The following is a 16,292-nucleotide window of genomic DNA, read 5'->3' as shown; positions in this document are numbered from 1 at the left end:
CTTTGAATGAAACTCTCCTGCTTGATTTGCTTTCAGAAAGGATTTTTCAGGACTCTTCCCTCACCTTGTAATTCCTCGCATGCGACTGATGTTGACAGGACCGACTTGGGTTAGAAGGCGGCAGCGCATTAAGCCAGGAGCCCAAGTGTGGATTCATCACTTGGATCATTCATTTGCAATGTTGATGCGAAAGAATTACTTATTGTTGGATATTTCTCTACATTTCAGGATTAGGGAGTTGAAATTTGATCATGAATAGATAACTGCTTATTTTGATAAAAGAATATTAAGGTATTATTTAGGCCCTTTCGGGGAGGGGGGTGGTTAAAATAGTGCTCCCAAATGCTAAATTCCACACACATGGTCCTATAAAAGAAACAAACATTTAAACAGTAAAAATTTAAATCTGGTTTTTAAAAATTATTATGTCTTTTGCACTGTCTCTTCCTTTTGAGAAGAGGCTAAAGGCAAAAGAGGAGCTAAATTCTCCCAGCACCAGGTTATAGATAACTATGGTTTCTGAAACTGCAATTGCAGCAAGGTGTCTCAGACCCCTCCATCAGACTCAACAGGGAGATGCCCTCCAGACTTTAGGACCCAGCCACCTTGAAGAGCCATAGCACTAAGACGGCTTTGTAAAGACTTCAGTGAAATAGGTTTTTAGGCATCCAAAGAATTACAGATGTTAAAAAAAAAAAAAAAAAACCCACCTGCAATTAAAACTGACATTCGGGACAGGTGGGAAGATCATTCTGATTACCTGTACCCTCTGGTTTTGGTGTCTGGTTAAAGCTTTGTGCTTTTAGCTGAGCGTCCTGAAGCTGTGACCGGGAAATACCCATTTCTAAGAGCAGTTGTTCTGAGGAACAAATCCTGAATTACAGCAACACTCCAGTAAGGCAAAAGATTGCGTCTTTCAACGGTGTACTGGTTTTTGAAAGCATTTGGATGATATGCCCTTTTAGAAAGTATTTACTCAGCCCTTGGGGAGCTTTGACAAATCCTGAAACTTGCTATGAACTGCATGCAGTCATTTAGTGCTTTGCCCACTTGGCATAGATGGCTTGAACATGCCGGGGTTTCTTTGTCATACCCTCTCTGAATCTTGGATTAGAACATTGAATATGACCAGATCCCTGGCGATCGTTAGACCTGAGAGACCCATTGGGGTGTGGAATTGTGGCTTAGGTTAACGAAGCTAAGCGTACTTTGGTAGAAGTGTAAAGAAACCCTGAATGATACTTTTCACATGTTCTTAAATTACCCAAATTGTAAGGAAGAAACATGCACTGAAAGCTTCAAATGTAAAATATTTCATTACAGTATTTCATTACAGCAATTTAAATAGGTTGGGAGGGTTTTTTCCTCCCTAACGAATAATAACCTACTTTTGTCACCAAAAACAATGTGAAGAACCTAGTCACATGGGTGTGGTCAAAGTATTATCTTCCTCTTTGACTCTTTGCCAACAAACAAAATGTCATTTCTTCATTAGCCTCTCTAGGCAAGATGCTGAACCGGTTTCTCGGACATGTGGCTGTGTTGGGTTGGGGAAAGGGTACTTTGCAGAGAAAAGATAAAAAATCCTCCAGCATTCACTGTGTCTCTTCAGTTCAAAAACACAGATTGGTTACCAAGTAGTTACCAAATTACCTGTTTGCTCAGGCATTTTTAGAAGAACGGAAGCTGCTCAGAAAGTTTTGCGTAACCCTGACTAGCCCACACGTAGGGAGATGTAATTTCTTATTCATGAAGCAGGGTAGGATAGCATGGCTCAGATAATAACAGCTAACACTTAGTATATGCCTGGCACTGTTGTATGCACCCCACACAAGTTAACCATTTAATCCCCACAATGACTCTAAGTAGGTTTTTATAATTATCCCCACTTACTAGATGAGAAAACTGAGGCACAGAAAGGTTAAGGGATTTGTCAAAATTCAAACACAGGAGGTCTGGGTCAAGTGCATTTTCTTAGCCACAGGTTGCACTGCGTCTCAGACTTTCGAGTCTGTGCTCCATCTCTTGTTAGCTGCTAGTCCGCTTTATCTATGTGTCTCAGTTTCCTCATCTGTAAAGGGAAATTATGGGTGATAATAAAGATTCAACTACACCACAGCTTAAAGCTTAGACATGAGCTGCCCAGGCATTTAATGCTCTGCCTTCCTGGCATATATGGTTTGAACATGCCAGTTTCGAAGGAAATGCATATTTAGAAATGAATTAACAATTAGAATTCAGTTCCTAGTGAATTTCAACTATCACTCAGGCTGGGAATATACTGGACTGAGTCTGAAGTTTTTAATCAAAGAACGTGTGTGAGGATGTGTGTTTGTGCATGGTATGGCAATTGATCCTTACGCCAAATACCATAATTTTTTAAAGAACTCATTTTTATGATATTGGGCTAGTATTATCCTCAGTTATAGGGTATGGGGCCACATGTCTTGTTGGGAGAGTGTGTGTACATGTGCATATTTTGCTAAAAGTGATATACTACAGTATGCATGTTAGACTTCCACAAAAATTTTCTTTAAAGGAAAAAGCAACATAGGAAGAACTGAGTTTTGCACTGGACTATTTTCACTGGATTTGTGACTTTGCCTATAATTTTTCTCTTAAAGCACTCGCTGATGACATCTTTAATTTCACATGAGATGAATTTTCCCCTGATATAAAAAGACTACTATTTTGCTCTCCCCTAGTCCCCCAACATTTTTTAATTTATGAAATATGATTTTTCAGAACTGAAATTTTGATCAATGTTATATTTTTTCTATCTCTAAAACTGATAGGAAAACTCAGTCCACTGTGATGAAGGCAACTTTTCCAGTTGTATTTTTCCTTGAAAACTGCCCACGGTGAGAACTTTCTCCTACTGGCAATTGCTGAGTTACCAAACTAAAATGAAATAAGAAGAGGTAGGATGATAGGGAAGAAGAAGAATATGTTAATTCTAGCTAAGAAATGGAATCCCTCAGCCCCATTCAACTCTTTCTAATCATGTCTCTTAAGAGTCAGCAATGGTTGTTCTCTCATCATCAACTCTTAAAGCTATTGAGTGGTTTTCCATGGGAATCCCCCTAAATCCCCACACTTTGCTTAGCAACTTTCTAAGCTCGTAAAACAGAGTCTCTTCAACACCCAGCCAAGCTCAGACTCTGAGGGAAACAGGTTCCACAGCATTGTCCTGTACACACACTTCCTCCTGAGAACTTCAGAGCTAAATGACCTAGAACTTCGAGCTGTTTCTATATAACCAATCCATGACTTTTTTAAAGTATCAAGTTGAGTGCAAACAACTCATACAGATTTAGTGGTAAATAATCATCCTGAAACCTGTCCCACCACTTACTAGTGGTGTGACCTAGGCTACTTACATAAACTGTCTATGCCCTTTTTTCTCATCTGCAAAGCGGGGCTGTTCATAGTGTCCACCTCCTAGGAGTTCAATGTGTAAACTGTAGAATGCTCACGGTCTGTTCTGCACAGCACCTGCACATCTTAAGGGCTCAGTGTTCAACGAATAGGTAACTGTCTTTATTAATTGTATACATGCATGCAAGCATGTGAGTATGTATTAGGAATCCTGTACACAATAGCACTTTGTTGAAAACAGTAGACTCTAAAGTCTTCTAGAATGGTCTTGTCTGACTGGGGGTTGCCTAAATTAAGGGGATAAATTACCCTTGCAATAAGCGCATGTGGAAATACAGCAAACGGTTCTGTTGCCTTTTCAGCCTGTGTTCCTTGTTTCCACTGCCACCCATCTGTGATACACGGCTTGTTCTGAAAACAAATGTACCATCAACAGTAGTGTCTCTTTAGGACATCAAATTAACATCAAGATGTTGGGGTCGGGAATTCAGACTCGCCTGAGTGGTGGTGGTTATTATGGCAGAATACATGACCACAGCAGCCATCGTCATAGCAGCACTCTGTATAGCCGATTAGGGATTATCCAGAGCCAGACGAAGGCCCATTTTCTGTGAACCCTATACTGTCCAGCGAGGTGTTAATTATTCACCTTATCTCTCAATGCTGCATCTCTTCCAGGGGATAAAGTTTCCAGGGGAACCATGAACCCAAGGGTGGTGGACTAGGTAGATGTGAATGAGTATCTTCTCAGTCAGAAAATTTAAGGGGGAGACAAAAAATAGAATAATCAAGATGACTAATATTTTAATACAACATTTTATGAAATGAAAATTAGTACAAAAAAATCCGTGATAACTGTAATATCAAAATTTTAGTCAAAGACAGGATCCAGTCCTGCACTTGCAAGACCGTGCCCCACCCTAATCGTAGCCTTAGTGAACCCGAATGTTACAGAAGGGATATTTTATCTTTCAGGATTTCTCTACATGAAGTAAATATGTTTTCAGGGCAGAATGGGTGCTTCTACTAAAACGGGATCAAAAAAATTTCTTCGTGTTGCACATTGAAAGTATATTTATGTTTCTGAGAGTAATAACAACAGTGGATAAATTTTATTGAGTGCTTACTGTGGGACACTCACCCTGCTGGGCACTTTCCATAAATTATTTCTTTTAGTGCTCACAGTAACCCCAAGAGGAGATTGAGGGTCGGAGAGTTAAGCAATTTGCTTGAGGTCATTCAGCTAATAAGTAGCCAGCCTAGGCTGAAGCTGTAACTTTAGGGCCACCAGGTTTGAGAAACCACTCGTTCTGGGTCTGAATCTTTTTAATCCAAGACTTAAATTTAGGTCCATATAGTTTAAAATATGTCTTAGGCGTTCAAGATGGTTTTGTAGGTTTGGATGATGATCTACCACAAAACAACTTTACAACAGAATTGCATTGCTAAGAGCTACCCATGTGTCCTTTAAGACTTGTGCATACAATTCCAGAAATATACCAATGGGAATAATTTTTTCACCACACGGCTTTCCCTGGTAACCTGCTCTGCTTTCTTCCTTGTTTTGTGGATCTTTTAGGTTGAGAGAGAGAGAGAGAAAAGAAGGGAGAAGTAATGATGATGATGATGATGATGGCTGTAGTGGTGGAGGCGGTGGTAGTGGTGGTGATGGTGGTGGTGGCTAACATTTATTGTGCCCTTATTATGAGCCAAGTATTGTGTGGAGTGCTTTATTTCATTTACTCATCATAAAAAGCCTATCAAAGACTGATTAATCCCCATTTTCATCAGGAAACTGAGTCTCTGAGAAGGGAAGAAACTTGCCCGGGATCATAAACCCAGGTGTGTGTTAGGATCTGTGCTCTTAACCACTACATTGTAGAAAGAAAGAATTGAATGGCAAATTCAGGATTTTAGCCTTCCCACTTCTTTTAAATAGAGCCTTCAGATCTGGTTGCAGCTACTGGAGAAGTTCCCAACTTTCCAAGGGCCCCGTTATCCTGTGCACCATAGCTGTGATAGGCATCCTTTTGGGTTCCAAGTTCAAAACCTTCATGGAATTATCCCCAAAGGACATATTTTTTAAAGGAGCCCAGACTACCAAGGATTTTATTTCTTTAGTGCTTCTTTTAGGATTGAAGTAACCTTATTGACAAAGTTTCAAATTAACATAGCTAAATTAAGCAGAAACTGCAAAGGAGTTGTGATTCTACTTAAATACTTAGTACATGCCGTCAGCTCATAATTCTTATTTCTGTGGATTTAGAATACATTTCCCCCAAAATTTAGTGCCCAGGTGTTAGGATAGATCTGGAAAAGGCATATCTGAACGAAAGACAAAACAAAATGGGGAGAACTTAAAATGTTTTATTAATTTCCTCTTTTGAAGAATCATAACAAATCTGCTACATTAGCATCGATCTCAAATGAAGAAAACCTGATTAATGAGCACTGTGAGCCCATGAGGAAGAGCAGGAACAACCCAGACACCCAGTGACGTGCTGATAGATGTTTAACGACTAGCTTTCTGGAAGGGAGGAAGCCCTGGTTTGTGGGGTTTGCCAATTTCCATCTTGTAAAAATCCCTACTAAGACCTGTTTCTAGCTATCAATGTGATATCCCTGAATGTGGAGTTGGGAAGAAATGTACGAGATCAGCTGTCACGACCAGCACACTGCTATGTCCCCTTGGGGAGGAGGAATGGTAGAAAATCAGCTCTTTCCATGCAGTGTCTGTCCTGCAGAACGGCCACTTCTGGCCTCACTAACTGTGTAACCTCAGGCAAGTCATTCACCTCTCTGGGCCTTTGTTTCCTCCTCTACAACGGAGAGTATGGAAGATCCTGTTCACCTCTAACATTTTAAAGTTCTAGAAGGCAGTGCCTCCTGCTTTTTCCGACATCCAAATGCCTTTAAGCGCCTTTCTGGAAAACCAAGTTAGTGCTGTGCTGCATCCAAAAGTGCCTCCAATTTCATCTACTGAGCATAAGGTTTGGAAAGGAGTGACTTACTCCCTTTTGCCTCTTTAAATGTGTAGCCAATGGGGCATCATACATTTTTTACACTTCTTTTGCTAGATGTGAGATCCAGGAAGGAAAGCATGGATGTTCCAGGGCTTTCTTGTTCTCCTGGGATGGGAGTCTGCGTGTGATGCACCGATCCATCGCTGTATGCGATTTCTACCTCCCTACCCTTTCAGCAGCAGAGCAAGAGTGTTGATAGTATCCTACCTTTTTATTTTTATTTTTATTTTTCGCTATCCAAAAGCTATTTACAAGAGTGGGAACTGCTTACATAAAATGGAGGGGGGATTGCGTTATTTTTTTTTCCTGAAAGGTGGCACGTCTCTCAGCAAAGAGAAAAAGGCATGTTGCACAAGGCTTGCTGGCAGTGATATAAGCCAGCGCCGGTTTGCCTGTTGTCACAGCCAAAGCAAAATGCCACCTCTGCCTAGAAGCCAGAGTGCCACGCTCCTCTTTTGTGTCCCTGAGATGTACCCATCGTGAGGCCCTGAGCTTGTCGGTTTGGCCAGGAGGTCACTAGGGTTTCTTGAAGGTCATCTTCCAACGCCAGGAGGCTGGGGATAACAGGAGATTGATCATGGCTCTCAAAATAGATTTTTTTGAGCCCCCAGATGACATGTCAGATACAGCCAGTGAATGAGGAGTTTGAGGCCTGGAGTGAGCACGAGAGTAAGGTAGGGCTGGAGAAACACCAGTGACCAGGTGATGTTCCTGTTCCAGGACCCCTTCTTAACAAACCCAGATGCAGTGACAGCAAAAGCTCCAGAATCCCAAGGCAGGAGGTGCCAAAAACACCCCCCCCCCAACAAATACTACCAAAAAAAAAAGTTTCAGTAAAATGTTCTCATCCCTAGAGGGGAAAACCTGTCCATGCCTGAAGCAGCTTGACCCCAACAAACACCCTCCTTCCATGGAGTGAACTGCAAATCTCAAGAAAAAAATCCCCCACCCGCCACCCCGCCTGCTCCCTGGGGAGGGACAGAAGGTTCCTAAAACTGACAATTTCGCCTCCATGATCTTTAAAAGAGCAGAAGTTGGCTGTGAGGCTGCAGTGCTGCCTTGATTGGGGTAGTGTGGTCTCTGCTGCGGCTGGGCTCCAAGGAGAGCCACAATTGGCTCTGATGAGGAAGGAACCTAGAAATGAAAGATTGCAAAGAGGGCTTCTGCACGCCATGGCTGAGACTGTGTCGTTTCTTGCAAGGTGAAACTTGGCAGTTCTACCTTGCAAGTAAAAAACCTAAATTAATTTTTTTTTAAAGAAATTAAGTCAGAAACAAGGCTTCGGAAAAACTGTGAGTGTTAGGCATAAACTGATTTTGGATGATCTTTAGGTGAGAAAGGGTGGAGTTACCATCGGAAACATGTTTTTATTTATGCTTTTCGAATCCCCACTGGTGTGCGATGTGTGTGTGCGCTTGTGTGCACGTGCGTGCGTGTATTGGTTAGCACGAGAGTGTGCCTCATCTCGATTCTCTAACCACTTTCTTTTTTGCATCTTTTCTGTACACAGTTCATATAGATGCCCTATAAATAAATATATAGGTCCATCCACACCTTTTCATTTTATTTGTAAATTGTTTGGTATAAGCGGCAGAGCGTAATGAAACCTGGTGAAGTTTAAAAGATTAGATTTTTTTTTTCATACTGACACTTCATAACACTGTTCATATGTCTCCGAGTGAGATTTATGAATATATGAGCAGTACGGCAAAATTATACTGCACCAGAGACTTCCTGCACCACAGGGGTGGCAGTCTAAAGTGACACAGCTTCAAGCATTTTTCACAGACAAGAAGCAAAATTTAACCCCCTTAAGGGGAAGTATGATTTCAACAGCTTGAAATGAGCTCATTTGTAGATGGTTTTTTTTCTCTCATCTTCCATAATTTTTTGGTGTTAAGATTAAAACAGATTGCAGAGCCAATGGAAGGGCACATAAGCTGCCCAGAGTACAGTTTGGCCCTTAAAGAGAAATCCTCGTTCATTGTCTTTATCAGGAAACTCCCCAATCAGGTACATGAGGGTAAACTTCCCCCTAAATTCCTAAGGCTCTCTCAGCCTGACGCCCAGAACTGTGCTTAGCAGACGGGGTTTGGAGTTTTCAAAAAGGTAAGTGGCAAGCAACATCGATTAGTTCAGTGGAGAAGCCCTCATCTCTCTGGGCATCGGAGACAACGGCATTAGGAAGTAAGCAACTGAGTGAAATTAACCAATAAAAAAGAGAATTGGAAGACGCAAAAGATGTTCTCTATGAATTGACTGTATATAAAATGTCTATAGTGGAAGTGTTTTATGTTAGATTCAAAGTCCAAACCGATCTCTCTTAGATCGATCCAGTACCATGTGATTTGGGGCAAATTCATGTTCATTATCTCTGTGTTCTCAAATTCTGTTTAACCATTTTGTTTCCTCCTGGAACAGAGTGAGGTACTCAAACGTGGCCTGATCCCCTCTCTGCCCCGTAAATGCTCCATGATGTGTTGGCTGGAGAACTTTTGTCTCTTTTTTCAGCAATGGTACAACAGCTCCATGAACGTGATCTGTACCTGGTTGACGGACCGGATGGACTTACAGCTTCACATTTATCAGTTGAAAACACTAATTAGGATGGTAAAGGTAAAAGAAAAAATAATTATTCTCCTTTGCAAATAGCTTACTGAATTACATTTCATCAGCAAGCTCCAGAGCTTCCTTAACACAAAGAATATTAGTTTACATATAAAACAGGATGACTTCTAAAACACTGTCTCATGTAAGAAAAACCTATGAAATCACTTTGCGATGCATAATTTATTACTCAGACATCAAAGGAAAATTTAATAAAAAGGAATTTGATATCTTTATTCAGATAGGAAAAATACTTTATGTATTTGCCATATAAAAATACTGCAGAGAACATCGTACCCTTTGCCTTAGACTGTCAAAAGCTGGCTTTTGGGGCCATTATGCTAATCACATCAATTACCAATTTCATTTATGGTTTAATTAAATAAAATTTTGCCACAATTAATTTAATAGAAATATTTACCCTCAGCGATTTCTAAATATGTCCTGTGATCATTAACAGAATGCAAATCAATATTGTTCTCATAGTTAATTGAAGTAGTTTCTCTTATAATGCGTGTATACAATCAAATGTAAAGGATCACAAAGGTGAGATAACATACCCTGAAAGTAGCTTTTTTTCCCTGTTCTTGTGTGTGTGCCTTGGACTAATGATAATTATTTCAGCGTGAAATCTCAGTGGTTTACATGAAATAATAAGATCACAGAAGGGGGTAAATACGTTTTTGATCATTTCAGTTTCCATGTGATGCTTCACCATAGAGGGTTTTAAAACATTCGTGTGCAAAACCCTCAAACTACAAAGTCTCCTTTAAAATATATTAACAATGAACGGAGCTGAATTTCTATTTCTTAACAGTTTGCCAAAAGTCTCCCCCACACCCACCCCTGGCCACACCACCCCCATCCCCACCCCCACCCCTTTTCTTAGTCTCTCTTGGATTAGCACCATTTCACTGAAGGTGCTCTTCTATCCCAGTGCTGACTTAAAACCAATTACTCTTCCATTGTGTGTAATTAAGGAGAATTATTATCATGTGCATTTGATCTCACAAAGCATCCACCCAGGGAAGGTTATAGACAGCAGTGTATTACAGCTCTTAAAAAAGAAATGTATGCACTCGGACTATAGACCCAGCCTAATTTTCATATTTTTTACTTCAATTCCTTGAGGCAAGCTCACTAGTCATTGCCTGACCCCTTGAATTCCATTTTCTGGGTAAAAATATGCTTTGGGGAAACCTATTGTTTGACCCTTACTGGGTATATATGAAAGGAAGACATAATTTTAATATTTTAAAATTATCTTCCCATTACTGATATTTCAAGATCTATGTTGGGAATTAGCAATATTTTATTAAGAAAAAAATATAAGTCAGAGAGGAGGTTTAATTTCAGCCTTCTGCCAAAAAATAAACAACAACAACAACAACAAAAAAACAAACAAATGCAGACACGAACCACAGAGAAGGGACAAGAAATGTCACTGCCAAAGGAACCCATTCCTTTTTGCCAAATTGGGCCCAGCTTAACTAATGCCACAATTCAGAGGTATGAAGCAGAATCCACCACCTCTCAACCTGGCGCATAACCCAGAGGTCTCCTTCTCCGAGGCAAATTTCCAGGGATAATTGGCTTTCCTTCCCACATCAACAGCCACTGCATTTATTCATCCATTCATTCATTATTCAGCAAGCATTTATTCATTCATCCAACATTGGATAAATATTAGGTGAGCCTCTACTTGTATAATACCAGATGGAGGATTCAGGAATGACTGGATGTGGTCCCTGCCCTTAGGCATTCAGAGTCTAGTTGGGGTACACCCTGCTCTGGAATTTGAATTAAGGAGAGACTACTCAAGCAGTGTTTATCTTCCTTTTCCCCATCACACTCTGGGAACAATTAAGTTATTCTAAGTGGCAACAGAACAACTGATTGAAAGTACAAAAATTCAAGTTAGTCATCTGGATATCTGGTCTACGCTATGCCTCGCATTTATTCAATCTCCTCCCCTTCCCTGTCCGGCAGAAGACCCAGTTCAGGTAGCTCCCTGGCTTCCTTCTCCTCCTCAGCAAGCCTTGCAGCTTCAGGCATGATTTGGGATAATCTTATAATTGAGTGTCTAAACCAGGTTACTTTTATGTTATTGAACTTCACTAAGCCAAACTGCATTCACATGTCATTACAACATGTGACCTTCAAGAGGGGATGACATTATGATTGTTATTACTGTGACTACATTAGATGCGCTATGAGAAATAGAAATAATGATGGGAGTGGCTTCGAAGTATGCTAACCTTCCTCCTCTTGCCCCTTTAGCAAGTTTTCCATATCAATAGGAGAAACAAACAGCAGAATCAGTAGCTGAAATGATATGCAGTGTGATGAGGAGAGTTGTAGTTAGAGAGAGACCTTTAAAAAAAATTATGAAGTAGACAACAGCCAGACGCTTCTGGTCATGTTCAATTAACACTAAGGGATTTCTAGAAAAACAGTCCTTGAGATACCTAAGGAAATCTGAGAGAAACTGCCTGAAGGAACAAAGAAAGAATTTGTGGTACGGTAATACCGAACCATTGTTCTTGAAAAAGAGCCAAGTTTCTTCCCTGAGACCATGAAGTTGTGAACGGAATAGATCCAGTTCTTTCCCAAGGAGATAAGAAATGAGTCACATGCCTGCAACATACCGAAGAGGCATTAGCGCTCCATCTTTCCCGTAATTATTGCTGCCCGTAATAGGTTTCATATACCAACATACATACGTCTGTCTTGTGAATGAGACAGAGGGTTATCAGTACAGCTCATGCAGTTACAAGACTCAAAAATACTAAAGACCAGACTGCAACAGAAATCACAGAATACCGTAATCACTTGATCCATTATTTATATGTTATAGCCCCTTCCACTGTCTGTTATATCATACTAGCCCAAGAGAAAGAACCAGACCACAAAAAAGAACCAAAACAATTATGGAATATATCCTTTTATGGAACTGAATAAACACAAGCTTATGTTCTTTGCTTTGTCTCATCGAATATAGTTGATCCTGTCACAATTTCTTATTTTCTGTCATTCAGTGAAATCTCAGTTTTCAATAAGAGTAAAATCTGAGCACAGTGGCTTTTGCTTTGACAATGCATAAAATGTGACACTTAGCTGAAGGTCAATGCTCTCACACCCACACCTGCTTTACATCCTCTCCCTTCCCACCACGGAGACGGGATCTCCCTTATCACTGCATTTTTTCCCTCTTTAGAAAACCTATAGAGATTTCCGGTTGCAAGGGGTCCTGGACTCCACCTTAAACAGCAAGACCTACGAAACCATCCGGAACCGGCTCACTGTGGAGGAAGCCACAGCATCAGTGAGTGAAGGTGGGGGCCTGCAGGGCATCAGCATGAAGGACAGCGATGAGGAAGACGAAGAAGACGATTAGACCATTTGGTCCTAGAGTCCACGGGGATGGAGTCCTGTAATCAGTGCATGTCCTTAGTCTGTTAGTTAACCCCATTAGGGAATTTTCTGTCCACAACCCATGAGATGTTTACCAATACAATTGCCATTTTAGCTATGTGGTACCGAGATTAGCAAATGACCTTCAAATCCACTGATTTCCCGATTTCCATGTCTATATGTTTACAAGCAATATGGAGCACCATTCTTTAAATACTGTTCATGGAGAATACATAGTCCAACTGCTAGATATGTCCCTGTTAGCAGCAACGATAAATGATACTTCATTCATGTACTGTGTATGCATTGATGGTAAATGGATGTGAGGACAAATACAACAAGTACTTTCACTTCTTTGTTTCACGTATGTGGATGCCAGTTATTTAAATGAGTACATAAATAATTTAATTAAAACACATAGATCTGCTTTGGTTTTTTGAAAAACAAAAGGCAAGTCTCCAACAACCAACTTTCAATTCTTTCTGTTCCCCCACAACTAAAAAATGACCCTTTTGTGTCCTTGTCAACCCATCCTTTCATTTATTCATATAGTTAGCCAAAAAAAGGATGGCTACACACCAATGGATTAATTAACTTAATTGCCACGGCAAGGGGGCAATCCTATCATGACTTAACATCAAGCACAGTTCAGAACAACTGTCTTCTGTCAAAGTTTATGCTATTAAATGTTACATTTTGCTTTTATGTTTCAATAACTGTATGTAAAAAAAATCCAAATATTTAAATTACAACTCTAGACTAAAAATGTGTTTATAATAAGATATGGGTATTTCCTTCAGTAGATTGTAACCATAATTTAAATTATTTTGTTCCACACTGTTTTTTATATTTGTCATGTACATTGCATTTTGATCTGTAACTGCACGGCCCTGGGGTTCGCTGCAGAGCTATTTCTTTCCGTATAAGTAGTGGATCCATCTTGCTTTTGCCTTATATAAAGCCTACAGTTATGAAAGTGTGGAAAACTGTGGCTTCTCAATAAATAACTATTCAAATGTCCTGAGAATACATCTTTGAGTCTGTCTTCCTCTGTCTCCTTTGAAAGCCAGAACTGAAACACAAGCAGCAAGGATAGGGAAAGGGAGGGAAGAGGCAATTTTCTTAGAGTGGTCTTGAAACTGTTGGAGTGGGTCGTTTTCAAATGCTTGTAGTTCTCCATGAGAGACTGCCTAAAATTCCGTTAATTCAGACTCCACTAACTCAGAATCTGTGGGCATTTGGACATGTTGGGCAGATTACGCTTGCATTATAGGATAAATAAGGGTTTGCTAAGCAAGTGAGTAGTGTAAACGAGAGAAATGTTTCTCCTGTATGAAGAGAAGGCCAACAAACTGTTTTTAAGCACCACTTTAACAGCAGTGTTTGCATTCAAACAAAGTGTGTGCCAATTATATATGATTCTTATATATTTGTTAAAGCATTCTACAAGACTCTGGTACTCTTCTCGCTCCTCGGGCCCTGTCAACAATATAATCACCTAAGTTTGAAGAAAATCTAACATTTTGTAGCCTTGTTTGGATCTGTCATTAAACCAGGCTGATCTTTCCTTGGGTCTGACTGAGGTTTTAAGGAAACGGCTACTTCGACAATAGTACCGGGTAGAATGGTCACCAGTAGTTCTCTACGAAACCACCCCTCTAGACAGCACGTCCCCCTCTGTTTAGTCCTTGAGGTTTACAGCTGCAAATCAACAGTGTTACTTACTGCCCTAAGTGGGTTCCCATTTATTGAGCAACTATTCTATGCCAGGCATTCTGCATATATTACCTCATTTAAATCTCACAACTACCATAAAGGAGAGTGTTGTTGTTATCCTCATTATAGATGAGGAAATTAAGCACAAAAAGTTCAAGCGAACTTGCCCAATGGTTATACAACTCCATGCAGAAGCACTAATCCAGTGATAACAGCATAAAACTGGTAATATAAATGATGGGGATATATCTTTCAGATGTGTAAAAAAAAAAAAACTTTGCCCAGTGGCACATAGTTAAGTCACAGTGGCAAAGTCAAGATTTTTTAAAAATATGTTTTTATTATATTTTGAGTTGCAAACCTAAATCATATTTCTTGCAATGATGACAAGCATTTTTTTAAATGTGCAAAGAGGGAGCATCTGCCCAGTGTATAGGAGTTAGAAAAAGGAGGAAAATGTTCAGGAGCCCTGGAGGAAAGTTAAGTGAATGGATTAGATAATTCACCAAATGGCGTGATTCAAAAGTCATAAAGAGAACCAAGCCAGAAAAGATTGCCTCCAAAACCAAACTTTAAAAAAAAAAAAAAAAAATCCTTAAAAAGGGGAATTCCCCACCACCTAGCACTGCGGATCCTGTTAAATATCATCCCCCAGTGTGACAACCCTGGAAAAAGGGCTGTGGGGAAGGAAACGACGTCAGAAGAGGTCAGAGAGAAAGCACCGGCCAAGTTATCCTCGGTTAGAGCGTGCCTCAGGTTATCCTCACCGCAAACTCAAAGCTGAGGAGACAGCTTTGGTATCTTGAGCTTGCTTTTATTTCTTTGGTATGGTATCTTGAGCTTGCTTTTTTTATTTCTTTGGGATGGTATCTTGAGCTTGCTTTTTTTTTCTGTTTAGTTTTTTTTTTATTATTATTATACACACAGAGTGCACAAATTCTAAGCATACAACTCAGTGATTTACCACAAAGTGAACACACTCATGGAACAACTACTCAATCAAGAACTGGAACGAACCAAAACGTGTGTACCTCTGTAATACTGTGAAATTTAAAAAATTAAAAAAAAAATTTTTAAAAAGAAATAGAACATACTGAAGATCCTCGACATACCCCATGTCCATGCTCAATTTCAATCTCTGCCCTCTTCCTTACTTACCAAAGGAAACCACTATCTTGATGTCTAATAGCATAGATTACCTTACCTGTTTTCAACCTTTATGTAATTACAATCACAGTGCATATTCCTTCATGCCTGGATTCTTTTGCTCTGCATTATATTGTTGGTGTAGCTGTGATTCATTTCTTTTCATTGCTGTGTAGTATTCCAATGCATAAATACACCGCAATTGACATATCCATGTTAAAATGCTGTTTTCCATACTGGGCTATTAGAAGTAATGCTGCCATGAATTTCCTCGTATTTATCTTTTGGTGCAATTGTTGGGTCATAGGGGAAAGGTATGTTCATTTTTAGAAGATACTGCCAGTTTTCCACAGAGGGTGAACAAAGTTATACTGTCACCAGCAGCGAATCAAAGTCCCTGTTGTTCTACATCCTTGAAAACATCAGGTATTGTCACTCTAATTTTCGACATTCTGGTAAGTGGTGTGGTGGTTTATCGTTTATAGTTCGCTAATTACAAAAACAGAGTTGATTGCTTTTTAACATGTATATATTGGTCATTTGGAGAGCCTCTTTAGTAAAGTGTATGTGTAAGTCTTTGTCCCTTTTTTTAAAAAGAGGAAAATTCTAGAGCTATTTGAAGACTGACAGGGAAGAGGCCATAGGAAAAAGTGGCAGATGGATGGAGGAGATGTCAAGGAAAATGTTAACCTAACAAAAAAGCATTCACTTTATTATCAGTCCACAAATAGCTGAGTACATACTGATCAGGCACTGTGCTAGGAACACCCAGACTCTCTCCAATCCTCTCGCTCTCCTCAGCCAGCAAGACCTTTCTAAAAGGCAAGTGTGATCTTGCTCCTCCTCTAATTAAAAGCATCCAATTGCCCCCATTTCTCTTACGATGAAGCCAAAACTCCTTAACGTGGCATCCCAGGCCATGTACAATCTGACCTTTGTCTACCTCTCCAGCCTCTTCTGTTAACCCTTCTCCTCTTACTCGCAGGATTTGTGTACACCCGCCACTTC

General features: G+C 40.0%; 1 protein-coding gene across 8 annotated transcripts in view; it reads left to right on the top strand.

The window, feature by feature from the left end:
* The window catches only part of CADPS (Ca++-dependent secretion activator), a 524,321-nt gene extending 510,870 nt beyond the window's left edge, over positions 1 to 13,451 (top strand). For 7 of the 8 annotated variants that reach the window (XM_012642835.1, XM_012642705.1, XM_012642642.1 and 4 more), the window contains 2 exons: positions 8,913 to 9,017; positions 12,226 to 13,451. In XM_012642835.1, the coding sequence (XP_012498289.1) occupies positions 8,913 to 9,017; positions 12,226 to 12,405 (285 nt within the window). In that variant the 3' untranslated portion in view covers positions 12,406 to 13,451. The remainder of the gene's footprint in view (positions 1 to 8,912; positions 9,018 to 12,225) is intronic. The other variant, XM_012642575.1, reaches the window with a different exon arrangement.
* Positions 13,452 to 16,292: the final 2,841 nt, after the last annotated feature.

The sequence above is a fragment of the Propithecus coquereli genome, unplaced genomic scaffold (genome assembly GCF_000956105.1).
Source record: "Propithecus coquereli isolate 6110/MARCELLA unplaced genomic scaffold, Pcoq_1.0 Scaffold1, whole genome shotgun sequence".
In the NCBI taxonomy this organism is placed as follows: Eukaryota; Metazoa; Chordata; class Mammalia; order Primates; family Indriidae; genus Propithecus; species Propithecus coquereli.
Note: the sequence above shows the minus strand (reverse complement) of the source record. Positions and strands in the feature narration are given on the sequence as shown.